The sequence below is a fragment of the Tetranychus urticae genome, chromosome 3, assembly GCF_039701765.1.
Source record: "Tetranychus urticae isolate SD_2017Ah chromosome 3, NJAU_TeUrti_SD_1.0, whole genome shotgun sequence".
NCBI lineage: Eukaryota > Metazoa > Arthropoda > Arachnida > Trombidiformes > Tetranychidae > Tetranychus > Tetranychus urticae.
In genome coordinates, this window is record NC_142960.1 from 20468594 (window position 1) to 20485587 (window position 16994).

General features: G+C 31.2%; 2 protein-coding genes and 2 long non-coding RNA genes across 5 annotated transcripts; 2 read left to right on the forward strand and 2 right to left on the reverse strand.

Moving 5' to 3' along the window:
* Window positions 1-172: 172 nt before the first annotated feature.
* LOC107364754 (uncharacterized) lies at window positions 173-2701 on the reverse strand. Its single transcript, XR_001569239.3, has 3 exons — window positions 2563-2701; window positions 2260-2443; window positions 173-2115 (listed from the first exon to the last, which is right to left on the reverse strand). It is a non-coding gene; the product is annotated as an uncharacterized LOC107364754 (long non-coding RNA).
* On the forward strand, window positions 943-11327 carry LOC107364705 (neprilysin-2). 2 transcript variants are annotated; one of them, XM_015932133.3, is made up of 15 exons: window positions 943-1814; window positions 2785-2990; window positions 3132-3293; window positions 6226-6312; window positions 7103-7314; window positions 8164-8346; window positions 8453-8539; window positions 8785-8909; window positions 8988-9387; window positions 9475-9581; window positions 9654-9838; window positions 10255-10451; window positions 10555-10650; window positions 10720-10796; window positions 10891-11327. In XM_015932133.3, exons 1-15 carry the CDS (start codon window positions 1738-1740, stop codon window positions 10988-10990), a joined length of 2301 nt encoding a protein of 766 aa, XP_015787619.1. In that variant the 5' UTR covers window positions 943-1737; the 3' UTR covers window positions 10991-11327. The 2 variants fall into 2 exon arrangements, with proteins under 2 accessions (XP_015787619.1, XP_015787620.1); XM_015932134.3 differs by lacking the exon at window positions 943-1814 and adding an exon at window positions 2267-2408.
* Window positions 11328-11431: 104 nt separating this feature from the next.
* On the reverse strand, window positions 11432-15663 carry LOC107364731 (ras-related and estrogen-regulated growth inhibitor-like protein A). The gene is made up of 5 exons (XM_015932169.3): window positions 15049-15663; window positions 12947-13003; window positions 12787-12866; window positions 12407-12673; window positions 11432-12200 (listed from the first exon to the last, which is right to left on the reverse strand). Exons 1-5 carry the CDS (start codon window positions 15098-15100, stop codon window positions 11811-11813), a joined length of 846 nt encoding a protein of 281 aa, XP_015787655.1. The 5' UTR covers window positions 15101-15663; the 3' UTR covers window positions 11432-11810.
* On the forward strand, window positions 15654-16364 carry LOC149093586 (uncharacterized). Its single transcript, XR_016199989.1, has 2 exons — window positions 15654-15979; window positions 16095-16364. It is a non-coding gene; the product is annotated as an uncharacterized LOC149093586 (long non-coding RNA).
* Window positions 16365-16994: the final 630 nt, after the last annotated feature.

A 16994-nucleotide genomic window follows, 5' to 3' on the forward strand; every position in this document is an offset into this window, starting at 1 on the left:
AGTAACGCGAGTTCGAGGTGTTCAACTGTACAGTGTAAAATAGTGTGCACACAATACTCTTACTTTTGCCTAAATCACAATCTTTACACACTTTTATCATTACATACAAACGGTCCACCACACATACGTTTAACAATAAGGCAGCAAAACTTGTAGTAGATCCAACCAAGTATCAAATTTTGAATGAAAAGGTTTACTTATTTTATCATTAAAAAAAGGAGCGAGTTAAATTGTAAAATTGTTCAAATATTAATGGACAACTTTGAGTGTAAAGATAACCAACTATCACCATTTTAAGACTAAAACGGCAAACAAAGCGCAAGTTGGTGAATCGCTATTTTCACTTGTCACCTTTCAATAGAAAGTGAATAGATGAACAGCATGAAAAAAGCGTTCATTTCATGTTTGGTTTTGATTACGATCGTGAAATCCTTAAAATTTACTGCCACCAGCAAAAAGATTCATCTTTAGACCCTTTCTGTATTCCGAGAGCAACACCAACAAAACAGCAGAGCTGTAGCAAGTACGGTAAGCCTGGACCTAATTGTCATCAAAATTTCAATCAAGCTCATCATGTAAACAGCCTCAAGTCAACCAGGAAAAGATTATCATCATTTTGTTTTCTTGTCCATCGATCACCTCAGTAATAGCCATAGATTTACTATGCTTAAAAACATAGGCTGGACCAGCAATTTCCATCATGAATATTGTTTAATAAATTTCCAAGTCTCTTGTTGATTCCATGAAAACACTGGTATCAATTTCAGTAATGGTTGTTCATTCAATGTGCTTCAAACTCAATGATTCAAGTTTTCTTTTCCAATCATCCTCTTTTCACTTTCTTTTTTGCGTCACCTCCTTCTTGGTCCATTCAATTTGAATTGGTAATTCAGTTTCCATTTCTTTATCAACTCAACTTATCTTTTCTTCAACTACTGTATTAGTGTTTCTCTGAGCGCCAATGAATACAGTTTCGATACATTTGTTTTTTGCTGCAGCACACGACAATAGCATATGATTGATCATAATATTTCAAGTAATTTGCCAAAAATCCCTCCCAGCAGGCTATCAGTGACGCCCTTTCCTTACGAAATTTATTCATTGAGCCATTTAAATTGTGAAATGTGAATGTTTGTTTGTGCTGGTGTTGCAGTTACTTGATCATTGCTCACACAATTTTTGAAACCAATTGTTTTTGTTGCCACTTTTCCTCCGTTAACTGATTCCAACTGGTGCTTTTTTGTTATCAATTGGTCAATTTTTTGGTTGGATTTAAAACCTTTTGTCTTTGACTCCAAGTGTAATTGTGAAAGTGTTTACTATTTTTTGTCTACTTCTCGGTCTTTTCATGCATAATGATACAAAAGAAAGATTTCCAATGATTTAGAAGTGATGAAAAAACTTCGACATTGCACCAACTCTACTCAGGTTTCACCTCCAAAGGTTTCTCTTGTGCAAATTATAGAATCGCCAAATTAATGTTTTCATCTGATTCAACCAATTTTAATCCGTTCCTTTCTGTCCTGTGTTGTTGATTAATCGATATTTTCCATCACATTCCTTTGCAAATTTACTTTGAAAATAACCAACAAACGTACACAATTTACTCTACTGTGAACAACTCCATCAATTGCTGCAAGTTTACTGTGTTAACATCACTTTGTTTAATTTTGTTTACTTTCTACCAAATTATCCAGTGTGTCCATGGTTAATTGTGTGTTTTAAATTTTGATCAAAATGAAAAATACCAACGAAAATGCCACCAATGGTTACAATGTATACAAGATGAATGATCTCTCTAACTCGATAATAACGTAAGTTGAATTAATTTTGACCAAAATCCAAATACGATGGGCGTCTTTTATACCTTACAAGCTAATTGATTGATGAGTTAGTCTTGAAACTTTGATGAGTAGCCAGAGCAAGAAATTGGATCTTCTGAAACTTTGTGTAGGTCAATTAATTGTGCTGATCCTGGATAATCAAACAAGACAAGAAACAAGTCCAATATCATCACATTGATTGTGTCGAGTTGCCATGAGTAGGTTGAAAAATGAAGAAGCAAAAACCAAACCAGAGTAAAATAACCAATATATCAAACATCACTGTGGTTCACTGTTAACGATGAGGAAATGATTTAGATTAGACAGTTAAAAATTATTTTTCAAATCAGTGCTTTTTCATCAGTTCAATTAAATATTGGAGGATTCAACTGAAATTTAAAATCAGATCAGTTTACAAGTTGTTAAAAAATGTTACCTTGTTTACACTGTGAAAATACCTTGCCAGAAGGATTTAGTTTGCTTTCAATGTATTCACCATTATCAGAACATTTGTTATAACTCACTGTGAGCCATGGATCAGCCATCAACTAACCGTGAAACAGTCACCCAATCTGATTTGGTTCAGTAAGTTAATCCCTTGTTGTTTTGAATCTGGTACACTGTGAATTGTAAACGGATGTTTGAACCATTAAACCATTTATAACAGTAAGAAAATCAAACTTGCTAAGACTAAGAGCCAAATGTGACAACAACAGAGTGAAAAACATAAGATACTTACTTAGGGTTAAGTTGATTGTCCAACAACTCTTTACTTAATTGTAAAGACATTAAAACATAAGAGATGGCATTAGATTTTCTTTGTCTTTTGTTTACCACTAAAATTAATCCGCTAGGCTAATCTCTTTTCAAAAATATGGTAACCGTTTTTACTTGTTTGGTCGCCATTAGATAAACCTTGAGTCATTTCTCTTATCTAATCTCATCTCTACTTGTGTAACAGCAAACCAAACTGGTGGCATCGACGAACCCGACTCGAAAGACGGTTAATTTCACTATTTATCGGTTTAACCATTTTCATCTTATCCGGGATAATTACATTAACAATCTTCATAGTTGCCAAGGATGCCAAGGATGCCGACGATTTAAAGTATTTATCAAGCTCATCCAATGAACAGTATTGTTTAACTCCAGGCTGTGTTAAAGCAGGTAAGGTATCAAATATGTAATTTTATTTTACCTCCATCTTTATTATATTTTGTTAATTTTAAATTTCTGTTTATCTTCCATGTTTGGACTAAATCTACCTATTTGTGAATTGCTTGTGTATTTCATGTTCATATCTTGAAGCCGCTCGTATTTTGGATAATCTTGATACAAGTGTATCTCCTTGTGATGATTTTTACGATTTTGCATGTGGAGGTTGGATTAAAAAGAAATTCATCAGTGAAGACCAGACAGGAATTACTCAGTTTGGTGCTATACGAGATGACCTCAACAGAAAATTGCGAGGTAAGCCAGTTGTTCGCGTTCTTAGATTTCTATTCATTTGCATGATTTCTTTCATAAATTGCTTTCACTACAAACTCAATGATGGTCCAATAATTGTCTTTTAAAATGCTTCAATATTAAGTGGATATTGTGCATAACACTTTTTTCGTGATGACCAATCTCCCACGGGCTCTAATTGCAGTGAAAGTCATTTCATCTATTGATTATATTCCAATAGACAAACTAATTGTGTCCATTTGCAATCAAATTGCTTTCTAAGTTTATTGTTATTTTGAATCATTTTCACCTTGACTTTCTCGGATACTTCAGTGCACTCTTGGAATGACCCAATTCACTGAGTCAAGAGGGAAAGAGTGAGTGTATTAATGTACCAACACATTGTTGGCGCTGTTTAAACAGACAATTTAAGGAAACCAGTTCAAGATCAACTGATTGATTAATTAGCCAAAAGAGCTCAAAAAATAGACGAAATCAACAATTCACTTTTACTGTTGGCTTCTTCATTTCTTTAATTTAGTTCAAAGTAAAAGTTATTTACTTTTTTATGACTACTGTTGGTTAATAGATTAACATAACCATCGATTAGCAGCCGAATGACCAACTAATTGAAATAATTTATTCATTATAATCAGCTTTGAGTTTAATGTAAGCTAATTTTAAAACTGTATCTTAATCTTGTTATTGATACAAGAATTGCTTTATATAAGAGTAATCTATTCTGGTAGCCTTTTCTGGTAAAGGCTTCCATAAAATAATATTTTGATCATTTCACAATTTTTCATGACAAATCTCATAAACCCTGGAATAAACTCAGTCTTTCTCAATATTGAGAAATGAAAATCTTGACTCAATAAAATTAAGAGTGAATTTACCATGTAGATATTGCTCGAGGTAAAAAAGCATGACTTTAAAATGCAATTATTTCATTTTAGACTCGTAATCTATACATTTATGACTATAAAATCATGAGAATTATTGCTGACAGTAAACAATATCACAGATATATTACTCAATTGAATCCCAAGTCATACTTTTTTAATTATCTAATGTCATCTGCAGATCAAATTAAAAATCAAACAAAGCTGTTAATTGACAATTTGCCAACCAACATCAAATGAGCAAGAAAAGCCAAAGCCTGTAGGGTTGAAACCAGAATCAATAGACACCAAATATTCCGACTCATTGTCAAGTCAATAACATCATGAGACAAATTATCTTATGATGCTTATTAACCTTGCCTTTGTTATATTATTATTAATTTAATCATAATGTAGTAATTAAAGTCACTGAATAGCAAAAAAGCACCTTAACTTACATTTCATTATCACTTGGAAAAGTCAAGGTTAATACATAAAATTTTTCAATCATAATCAAACTGATCAAAGCCAATTTTAATAGCTGACACTAAGCTAACAATAAGCAAACAATTAGCTAATATTGAGCTAACTACTTGCCGCAATTTACTTTCACTTTCTCAACAATTTACATATACGATAACAATTAAGTGTATCAAGTTGTACCAGCAAATGCTTTGATCTCAACATCTGATATTTGAAATTATTTAAATTTTGATTTTCAAAATTTTTAACCATTTCAAGTATTGAATCAACTAATGTGATTTTAACTTATTGATTTAAACTGTCAGTCCGATTGAGTAGCAATCAATCAACTGCTTTGGTGACCTTTGACACAATTGACTTTACCTTGGAATCAAACACTACAATTGATTAACATGCCAGTGATTCAATAACCATAATGTAAACTGTTTCACATCTAAACCAGACTCGTCAGAATCTATTAATTTAACATGATATTAATAACAATTTAACAGTTAATCCAGTTTACTGTACAATTCAAGGTCCAAAGATGAAGACCAACGAACTGTAGTTAATTTTTCCGGTAGCTTTGATTTACTCTGATTACCGTTTGATTCAATTTAAGTTTAAACCAAATTGAAAAGCAATCAATAGTTCATAAACCAGGCAACAAATGACAAATAACTTGATTCCTTTTCACTTCAAAGAACTGAAATCAACTCATTTTACTGTCCATTTTTGATGGACAATGTATTTATGTTTTAGGTTCAAGTTTAGATGACAGTTAATCACAATTTAATTTTCATCACCTTAATCAATTTACCTTTGTTGGTTGTTTTGTCATCAATCTCATGCAAGTTGCAATTAGATTCAATGTTTTCAATCATGTTTACTATTAACCTTTTAACTGTTTATTTCAATTGATTAACAACTATTTTCCTTGTTACAGGTTAAAATTAATTACTCGAGTCATCCTTCAAACAACAATTAATCTATTAATTTTCCTGTTTCATTATTTAGACCTGAGTTTGATTTAATATTACATTAAATCAATCCTTTTAGTTGGTTAAACTGACAATCATCAATATTAATAAGCGATGTGATTTGTTAAGTTCATTTTTAAGGTCAACATGATTTATGTTAATGAAAATTAATGAAAATTTAAACAAATTTATCTCAAAGCTAATGAAAAATGAAGATGAAAATTTAAAATTTGACTTCAAATTATTCATTTAATTCAATTTTCAATTGTGGTCACTAAATTATTGTTAACTTGTTAACATTTGTTGGACATCAAATCTTTACTGTCCAGTAATTGTTAACCATAATGGTCACTTAATAGTTGCTCTTGAACTTGGACACTTTGTTACCTTAAGGTCAGTGAAAAGATTGGTTATTCAAATTGATTCACAGCTCAGACCGATAAATAAATTATACTTGATCAACTTTACAATTTGTTAACAAATTGATTTTAGTCAAAGCTCTTAACCACAATGGATAATGAAGTTCAATTGTAAAATATATTAATAAATGAATGCAATTAGATTTGTTGAAATATTGAATTGAACCTTTTGATGAATATATTTTAATCATGTTTTAATTTCTTTGATCCACAGAATTGGTCGAAAACGATGGAGACAATTCAAACGAAGCAATCTATTTCAAGATGATGAGGACTGTTTACAAACAATGCATGAATCTGAGTAAGTAATATGGAAATGGTGACAATTAACTTTAATTTTCTTAATTTTCTTCCAGTTTAGGCTTAGATTTGGATCTTCTGATGTACTAAAGAGTGTAAAGTGAAACAATATCGTTTAGTAAATTGAAAGGAAAGCTGATTTAGTGTTAAAGTGTTATTGTGTTTGGACTCAAGTTATGCTCGATCATGACCTGAAAATTTTAGGAACATTGTGTGTTGATTCGTGATTCACCGAAGAACCTTATTAATGATCAATAAATTTGTGCTTAATTTGACTCTTCAGAAATTTAGCTCAACTCATTGTTAGTTTCAAATTTAATCAATTTCTTGAAATGTAAATAATTTCGTCCAAGTCACTCAATTGTTGGAAATTATTAACAGATTTAATATCATTGCAATTCATGATTAGCCTTGATTGACTCGACTAATTTTCCCTTTTGAAGTGCCAATTAGCAACTCTATTGAGACTTCACACTCACACACAAAATTCATTGAAACTTATCAATTTTACCGTTAAAATGTTTCATTTTTCTGCTTTATCAAATTTCGTTTTTCACTTTCAATTTTCAACAATTGATCTAATTAAGCCTTGATTTGATACAATTGTCTTTTCGTGGATGTTTAATGTAAAACAAAATACGCTTAATTTACTCTAATTTTTATACACATAAATCACGAACCAGAAAATAGTCAAATGTTGATTAGTTTATGAGTGTCTCTGCTTGTTGGTAATAGATTTATTAATCAATGAAAAATACTTTAATTTGTTTTTGATTTTGTTAATTTTCCAGGTGAAATCAATGAACAATCAAAGGGTGAAGTGATTAAGGATATTGTTGATCTTGGTGGCTGGCCATTAATTGAAGGACCTACATGGAGGGAAGCTGAATTTGATTGGATTGAAGCACTAAAAAAGATGAGAGCTAAAGGATATGACCATAACATTTTCCTCTCGATTTATGTTTCACCTGATGTTAAAAATAATAGTCGACACATAATTGAGGTAATTTAACCTCCTACTGATACAAATTGTTTGGACGTATTACAAGCCTAGTTGAACACTCATTCACTGCCTATTAATAGAGATGAAGTCTCAAAATTTAATGGTCAACCAATCCTTTAAACAATAGATTTATTAGATTGATTAACTTGATGGGAATGTAGCTACAGTGGAAACAATAAGGAGAAAATTTTCTTTTGATTGCTCATTGGATTATTTAACCTGTTTATCAGCCTGAAAGCAATCTTGAATTGTCAATTGCTGTGGTATTTTATTTACACTCAATTTGAAATGAAAAAAAAGTAACCTGATGGAGATGATGACTATGATTATCAAGATGAAAAGGAAGATGAAGAGGCGTAAAAGCAAGATTTGGAGGGTTAAGTTTGATGGGTTACAATTGTGAAACTGTCATCATTATGGGTCCTTAATGTTGTTTAAAGGACGTTACGATTCAACGAACTCGTTGAATAGCAGTTCAAACAGTTTTAACAATCGACCACCAATTGATTGTTCAACTTACTTTACTTATAACTACTCCTTCACTATCTGTCAATATATTGATAAATTACATGTTTTCCCATGGTATGACCAATATCAGGCTAGTTAATTAAAAGGAATAGTTGATCACCCATTCCTTAATCAGGACTATTCTCATTTACCTATCAAGCTTCACACTAAGCTCAATATCTCATTGAAACATTGACTTTTTGTCTCTTTTTTTCATTGTAAGCAATACACTTTTGTTAGATAAAAGGAAACCAAGCAATTTTATTAAGTTGAATTGAGTCAATGAATGATCATTGAAAATTATAAATTGTTTTCTTACCTTTTTTCCTATTTCCTTTATAGATTGATCAAGCCTACCTTGGAGTTCCTGATCGTAAATATCTTCTCAAAGGAATGAATGATTCTACTGTTAAAGCATATTACAAGGCAATCGTTGATTCGGCTTCTTACATTGGACAAAACTCCAAGGAAGCAATCGAAAAAGGTGCCAGTGAAATAATCGATTTTGAAACACAATTAGCCAAGGTTGGTTGAATATAAATCTGACAAGCAATGCTTAGACTGACAAATTATGCGTATTTGATATTGTTTATTAATTGCTAAATGGTAATCAACTCTTCTTGTTTTTCAGTATTCTTTACCCAGTGAGGAACGACGTAATTTCACCAAAATGTATCATAAAATTCAACTTATTGATCTTAAAAGAATTGGTCCAAATGTGAGAAATTATCTATTTACTAATATTTCGATTGTTATAATCACGATAATCAACCCAAAATATTTTCAGCATTCAGTTTTATTTTTAATTCCCCAATCTAAACAATCAATGACAATTATAATTGAATAAGATCCTTAAATTAACAAGGTTTTATTGGTTATTATTGATTGTTATCATCGTTTAATGAGTAAACAGAGTGATAGTAATTTATATTTTTAAATCTCTTTTTCCATTAAACTTTACAGATAGATTGGCCCAACATTGTTCGGAGTATGATGGTTGTTAATGTTTCAGATAATGAAGAAATTAATGTGAAAGTTCCTCGATTTTTACGATCTGTTGATACTCTCATTGCTAATACTGATAAAAGGTATTTAAAGATTGGTTATTTTAACGTTATTAGATTACATTTTGTACTGATTTGTATCATTTTTAATTCATCCAACAGAATCCTTGCCAATTACATGATATGGAGAGCTGTTTTCTCTGCTTTACCATCTGCTGAAGAACCTTTGCGTAAAATATCGGAAGCATATTCACGAGTAATCTCAGGTCGAAAAACCGAAAAGCCTCGCTGGGACACTTGTATGAAAAGACTTTATTCAAGTTTTGGAACACCTTTGTCTGCTTTATATGTTTCCCGTAATTTTGATGAAAAAAGTAGGAAACAAGCAGCATCAATGGTTGATTATATTAGAGGCCAATTTATTGCATCTCTTAAAAAAATTGATTGGATGGATGAAGCAACTCGCGCAAAGGCTATTGAAAAGGCAGAAGAAATGTTTGTTCAAATTGGTTATCCACCAGAACTATTGGATGAATCTAAAGTCATGTCAATCTATGAAGGTGTACGTAATTACTAACATTTACACTAATTCAATTCTTAATTCGATTCGATTTTAATTTTACTCTATTTTCTTTCATTTTGCTAACAGATAAATATTTCAGATGATACTAAATACTATCACAATGTTCAGAAGCTTCGTAAATTTTGGACTGATTATGGGCTGCAGAAATTGAGAGAGCCTTTAATCAAAGACGAGTAAGTGAATGATTAAGATAACAGTGTTTTTAATGAGACAATCAATAATCGATACATCTTTGTTTTTTACAGTTGGAAACGTTTTTCTGAGGCAGCAACTGTGAACGCATTCAACAATTTCATTGAAAACAGCATTAAATTTCCAGCTGGAATCCTTCAAGGAGTATTTTATGATAGAGAAAGGCCTAATTATCTTAATTACGGCGGTATTGGATATATCATTGGACATGAGATAACACATGGTTTCGATGATCGAGGTAATTGTTAATTATTTGCAAGCCTTAGAACGAATGATCATGAGAATAAGTTCCATTACACAGAAACCCAAAACAGAGCTGTGCTTTTTGGTTGAGCTGAGTTGTGGTTAAGACATTCGAGTGCTTGGTTGGCTGGTTAAATTGTTGCTCTGCACTTAAAATCTTCCGTTGCTATCGAAGTGATGTGGAAAATTTGCCACTCATTTGGTGTTATGTTCATACTTGACTTAGCACTTATGAATTTTTCAGTCTTATTTAACATTGAAAAACAAAAGCTTTCCTTTGATTTTTACAATATTTACCTTTTAATAGATTTGATTGATTTTACTTTGATTTTTGTTTTTTTCATGTTTATAAATACTTCAACATCCACCTTATGTACATGCTAATTGAATGTCATTTTTCAATATACTCAGGTCGACAATTTGATAAAAATGGAAATAATCGTAATTGGTGGGAACCTGAAACTGAGAAAAACTTTGCCTCTCGAGTTCGCTGTATAATTGAACAATATGGTAATTATACAGTTGATGAAGTTAAAGAGAAGGTCAATGGTATCAATACTCAAGGTGAAAATATTGCTGATAATGGTGGACTTAAACAAGCTTATTTGGTAAATTATCGACTCCAAGAATCAATATTGATTTTAATCTTATTTCAATATTTTTCAACCTCAACTTTTATAATTTTAAATTTGTTTTATCTTCATTTTCAAGGGTTATCTTAAATACATCGAAGACAATGGTCCTGAGCCTTTACTTCCAGGAGTTTCAATGAACCAGCAACAACTATTTTGGATAGGAGCTGCCAATGTAAGCTTAGACATCAAGTTATATCGTTGATAATCAGTTTACAATAATTTCCTTTTACAATTTTGATAGATTTGGTGCTCTAAATTAAGGCCACAATCAATGAAATTAAGAATTGCCACTGGAGTTCACAGTCCCGCAAAATTCAGGTGAAAACTTTGTTTTATATGTGCATTTATATTTAACTTTTCCTTGAGTTTCTTAACAATAATTTAATATCGATTTGATCATTTTTTTCGACAGAGTTAATGGTCCACTGTCAAACATGGAGCATTTCTCGGAAACTTTCAACTGTCCAAAAGGATCTCCTATGAATCCGGAAAGAAAATGTAACGTTTGGTGATTTAATGGGGATTTCACTGTGAAAGTGATTAAATTGCATTGGAATATCGGTTTGGTGATTGAATTAAAATTATGATTATAAATATTACTATTATTTTGGCTTTTAATAGTCATTATACATTATGATAAACGAGAATAATACTAAAAAATCAAAACATTATTCAATCATAAAGCTTTAACTATTAGACATTCCTAGATATGTATTTCTGTAAAAAGACTCATTTGTTGACATTTATGTATTTATTTTGATATTGGAGAATCAATTTTCTCCAAAATTTGGATCTAATTTAATCAATTTCTGAATCATTTATTATAGAATAAAAATGGTTGTTATTTAATTTTGTCTCTCTTATTCAACTATTTTATAATGCAATTTTAACTTGTTAAAAGTTGAAATTGATTAAAATCAATGTTATAAAATTGATAGCAATTTGATTAAACCTTATTATGGCTGTAAATGAATATCATTTAATGAATCTTTAATACATTTAAATCGTTATGAAATGGTTAACATTATCAATTGAAAATAGTGTCATGAAATCTTAAATAAACAAGAGTAACAAAAGGATTTTATATTTAGATCAAACAATAAGTTTTGCATGGAAAAGTTGAATTTCGTTTTTCGAACAATAATTATAACCTTTCCATTTATTTACAGATACATTATTTGTAGCACAATCTGGTATAATAACAGCCAAGTTGAACTGAAAAAGTATAAGTATTCAATGTTGAGTTGTATCGATGAAATTGGTGATGAAGATGACGATGATGGAGAGAATGGTTTATTGTTAAAATTTAATCAATTGATTGTTTCCATGAGGCTATAAAGATGCAATAGGAGGGCTTCGTTTGTGTGCTGTTTCCAGAATAATCTCTTTCTTTTGCTTACAGCTGTTCATCAGACCCGGATTGCCATTTGATTGTGATATACTGTTTGATCTTCGATGTTTATCTTCGGTTGATCCTTCATTGGACAAACTAACTCGCCCATCTCGAATGATAGTGTAATACTGAGAAGATCCTGGACTATTTTTACCACCAAAAACCGCACCAAAGGCTCGAGTAACTGAGTTTAAGCTCAACTTTTTAATGGCCTGACCAGGCTGGTATGTCATTGTGGTCCCACTGAATCTTTCAAACAACGATCGCGCTTCTCTGATCAAACCATGGAAGGCTAAAGTTACACCAACAAAGTTTTCAGCAGCAGATATCTTTGAGAAGAAAATAAAGGAATATTAATGATAAAATGAAGTTTTTCACGGCAGATATCAATGAGAAACGACGATAAGTAAAGAAATGAAAAAACCACGAGTTTCATAAACGGAGTTGTTTAATCAAATTGTCACAAATGTCTTCTGATTCAACAACTGTAGTAAAAGAGACTCGTGATTTTGATACTTTACAATTAGATTCTTACCTCGTAGAATTGTGTCCCAAATTTGTAAGCAATATTTCTACCTTCCTCTAAATTTACTTTCCGACCCACTTCAAGATCACGTTTATTACCTAGTAGGACCATAGGTGCCTGTAGACTGGTTAAGCCTCTCAATTTACAAATTAGCTTGACATACTGTTGAGCTTTAACGAAACTTGGCTCATCACAAATACTGTAAACAATCATGTACGCTTGAGCCCAAATGATTTGGTCCTTGAGGTCATCATAATTTGTAAGAACATCTTGTTCCTAAAAATATAAAACAATAAATAAACCATTTAGTATGAAGTCAAATGCATTGAAAACATTCCATTAAAAACTGGATAGCAGATTATAAATAAAATAGTAAAAAATGAATTCACCTGACTGTGTCGCGAAAAGTCAAGAATTTCAATATTTGTTAGGGCGTCATCACAATTTATGGTCTGCTTATACAAAATATCTGATACAAAAATAAAAGACAAATGATGAGTTCATGAAAGTTGAATAAGAAAATAAATGATTGAAAAAAATTCAACTTACCACAATCTGTTTGGTACTCGCCAATGTAACGTTTGGTTAGGAAACGGACAGCAATGGCTATTTAATTGAATGAAGGAAGCATATTAGATATGAATAGCACAATTCAATAATAAATAAAAGTTATCACCAATTCAGAGGACAGTAATTGATGGGAATAAAAGATGGACTGAAGATATTTCAACAGTGAAAAATTTTGCTGCCAATCCATGATAGATCCACATTTCACAAAAGGCTTGAGCAGAGGCTATCAAAATTTTTACAAAACATGAAGCACTGACAATAGAATAACATCAAAATTTTTCAAAATATAAACTCGACGCTATTATCATCAATTTAATTAGTCAACAGTTGTCATTTAATTATAAACAAGGCCAAATAAAGCAAGCTTTGAATGTAAAAGAGACATCATCAGATGGAAAACAAAATGTCTTTGTTTTAAAATAAGCTTCTCTCTTTACCAGCTCTCAACTTTGTCTCTTTTTCAATGCTAACCGCAAAGCTTACATCTTAATAGATCTGGAAAAGTCTAGGGCGAATCAAATTTATATTTAAGCCATTCTGATTATTATCCTCAATTAATCACAATGTTTATAAAGCTAAATGTGTTCGTTAACATAATCTCATGATTTACAGGATTATAATAATCACCATATTCATGTTTGTGTATACTTTGCTTAATTTTTCTTATAGCTTAACATCTTAGTTATCATCTTTAGCAACGGCACCATTTATTTTGGCTTGCTTGGTAAGCACTGGAATTATCGGGTAACACTACAATTATATTATTAATACTAACATTTTGATTATCAATATTAATTAAATCAATCACTTTATCCCTTCTTCAATCATAATAATAACCATTTTCATTCAATAATTTCCTTAGCAGGTTGAATTAACTTTTAGCTTTTGAAAACATATGGTCGTAATAAGCTGATTGATAAACACTGGTTGCTTGCCTGGTAATAACAGATTCCTTGATTACCAACTTGAACATTATCAATTATCATTCCATGGTTCTTCAAAATGCTGTCTCATATTGATTGAACTAATTTTGGATAATTATTCATAATTTTTTGCAATTACATAAAGTAAGTCTTATTCAAATTCAATTAAAGAAGCCAATCTTTACATGGAAACTTCTTGCGCCTCTATCCTATTAACTTACTTCATTTCACTTTTACAATTATCATTTAGAAGCTGATGAAATTCTGTTATTTTTTAGTTACTGCCTTGCGCTATAAATCAGTCGGTGTTGTGTGTTATGGATTAAGGCATGTGACTTTGGCAAGCTTAAAGTGTTCACTCAAACCTTGACTTAGAAATTATTATCTTCATCTGTATCATGGTTATTTCCCAATCGTTTTTGTTTCTGGATTGGAGATTGGATTTGCATTTTAAAAGTTAGCAATCAAATTCAACCATTCAAATGTAATTGGAAACATGAGATTTGCATTCTGATCAAACCATTGGCCAACGGTGACTGTTCTCAAAATATAACGATGAACGAAAGTGGAGCGACAATTCAATACTAATAGAAAAGACTGGAGACTTGAACAGAAATTGAAAATTGTGAGATTTATTTATCCATAAACTGATAATTTCACTAATTGCTCATCTAATTACTCACTTAAACTCATTGTTTTGCTTTTTTCTTTCAGACATTTTGGTGGATAATCATAATCAAGTATCAACAATAAACAGCTGTGGCAAGATAACCAGATACATGTTTCCCAATAATGTATATAAATAGAGATGTTCAATGATGGCCTAACTGTCGTGGTATCCTTGTTCAACTAGCAATATCATCCATCAATTGTGTGTTTATTCCTGCTAAACCATGTAAAGCTTCAATGTAAATTTTCTGAACGAGTTGAAACTATCATATGAAAACATTCATGCAAGGACAAATTATCACAAACATTGCGCAGATCTTTCACACAATTATTCACTAATTTCCCGAGTTTTGGATTTGTTGGATATCAAACAATTAGTTAGCAAGTAATTTATCAAGTAGCATTAATCATAGACACAAGCGATCGTCTTCAATGAAAATTGGTGATAAGTAAAAGAGAAAAGGACAAGAAAATTAAGCAAACAATTACCTGATTTACCAACGGATTTAGCTCCAAGCAGCAATATACGAAGAGATTTCATCAGTTTGAAAAGTTCAGCCTTGCACTGATGGTGTAAACAAAGACTAGCAAAAGTAGCTTAAAGTAATATGTGATTTGGCATTCAACAGAGTTACACAAAATATTATCACATTTGTTGTTCATCAGTTTATTGGCGTAAAATTATGGTGATGATACTGGCTGAGCGTTGATCAATATTAACAGGACAATAATGTGATATAAAATATTGGATGGTTTACGTGTAAATCGTTGAATATTTAAAGATTTAATTTGGTGACTCTTTGATGACAATGGTGGAAATGGTGCAACAAGACAAAGACGATTGAAAAACAAAAAGACAATTTTCAAGCAAACTCAAAGAGGATAACAAAGTTAGATGGAAATGATGAAAAGTGAAAAATTAGAAAGCAGAAGTTGTTACACCGAGAAGATTTTGCAAATGAAAACATAATCTACTGTTGAACGGGAAATAATTTCTTGGAAAGCAAGAGCACATATTTGTATTTTTTTACTGTTACACTTCAAGGGTTAAATCATCATCCTTCTCATCATCATCTAGTAACATGCAAGCCTGTGCCAGAGGAAGAGAGCATGGTGAAGACAGGAAAGAGAAAGAGCAGCAAAAGATGAAGATAAAGATGACGATAAATTGTGCGCACAAATTAATTATATCTCGAAGGGGAAAAAAGGCCAACAGTTTACCAAAAAGCCTAACTTTACTGTTTATCGACATAAACAACAACAGTAAAAACAACTGAAACTCTCCCATTATTGTCGAAGCTTTACGATTACTCACATTATCCTCATCTTGATCATCCTCCTCCTCATCATGCTTTTTTTTCTTGTCTCTAAGAACAAAAATTCAACTTTCTTTCCACCAAATTTTCAATCTTTATGAAAAGTATTTCCCCTCTCTTCATCTTTCCTTTAAATTTTTCATTCCTCTCCATTCAATTCATAAGCAATTCATTACTTTATTGACTCATTAATTTTTGTTTTTTTTCTCTCTCTTCCAGATTCTTACATTTCTGTTTTTTCACCAACAGCCAAACACACTGTAAACTTGAACTTTACTCGCATTATTGAATAGACACCTTCGCTGACTTGAACATTTTTGGATCTCAGGAAAAAAACAAAAATGTGTAACAAGTTGCATGTAAACAAAACAACATCCTCATAATAGATGGTTAAAAAGCAAGATGTAATATTATTTATATACACATTGATGTAATACGGAAAAGAAATGCACTGAATAGTTGGATAAAATGTTAATCATTTGGAATGAATATCTTTCTGTTTTCACTCTTTAATGAAACCTTATTTGTTTTGTTATTCTCAAACTCTTGGAAGCTTCATGTACAACCAATGTTTCAATCAATTCTTGAAGCCAAGGAAATAATCAACACAATTGTGCTGGAAAATGACTCTTTTTTGTTTTTGTTTTGTTCAGTTTTTTTATTCACATCTAGCTAAACATCACTAAATGTATTCCGAACTCTTATTGGTAACGATTCACTGTGAACTCATAACTTTTCCTTCCTTTGGGTCCATGAATTATATCCATTTGAAAAGGTTAATGAATGAAAACAACGCATAATAGATTCGAGGGTCCGAATTGAAACATTTATTTTCAAATGGTGAAGATGAAAGGTTGCTCCGAAAAAAAAACGCTAAATTCAATTGGAATCACTTTATTTCTTGCTTCTATTGTACATTACATTGTACTTTTCATTGTTATCAACAGAAGCATGATGACTGTATTGATAATAATGCTGATGGTCAAAGACAATATTGGAACCAAATTTTGCAATGATTAATACAAAGGATGTTTTAACAGCTGCACATGTTAGCTTCATAATCAACAGCTTTCCTTGTTTTACCAAAGGTTAATACATGATGTTATTAGGATGCAAAGG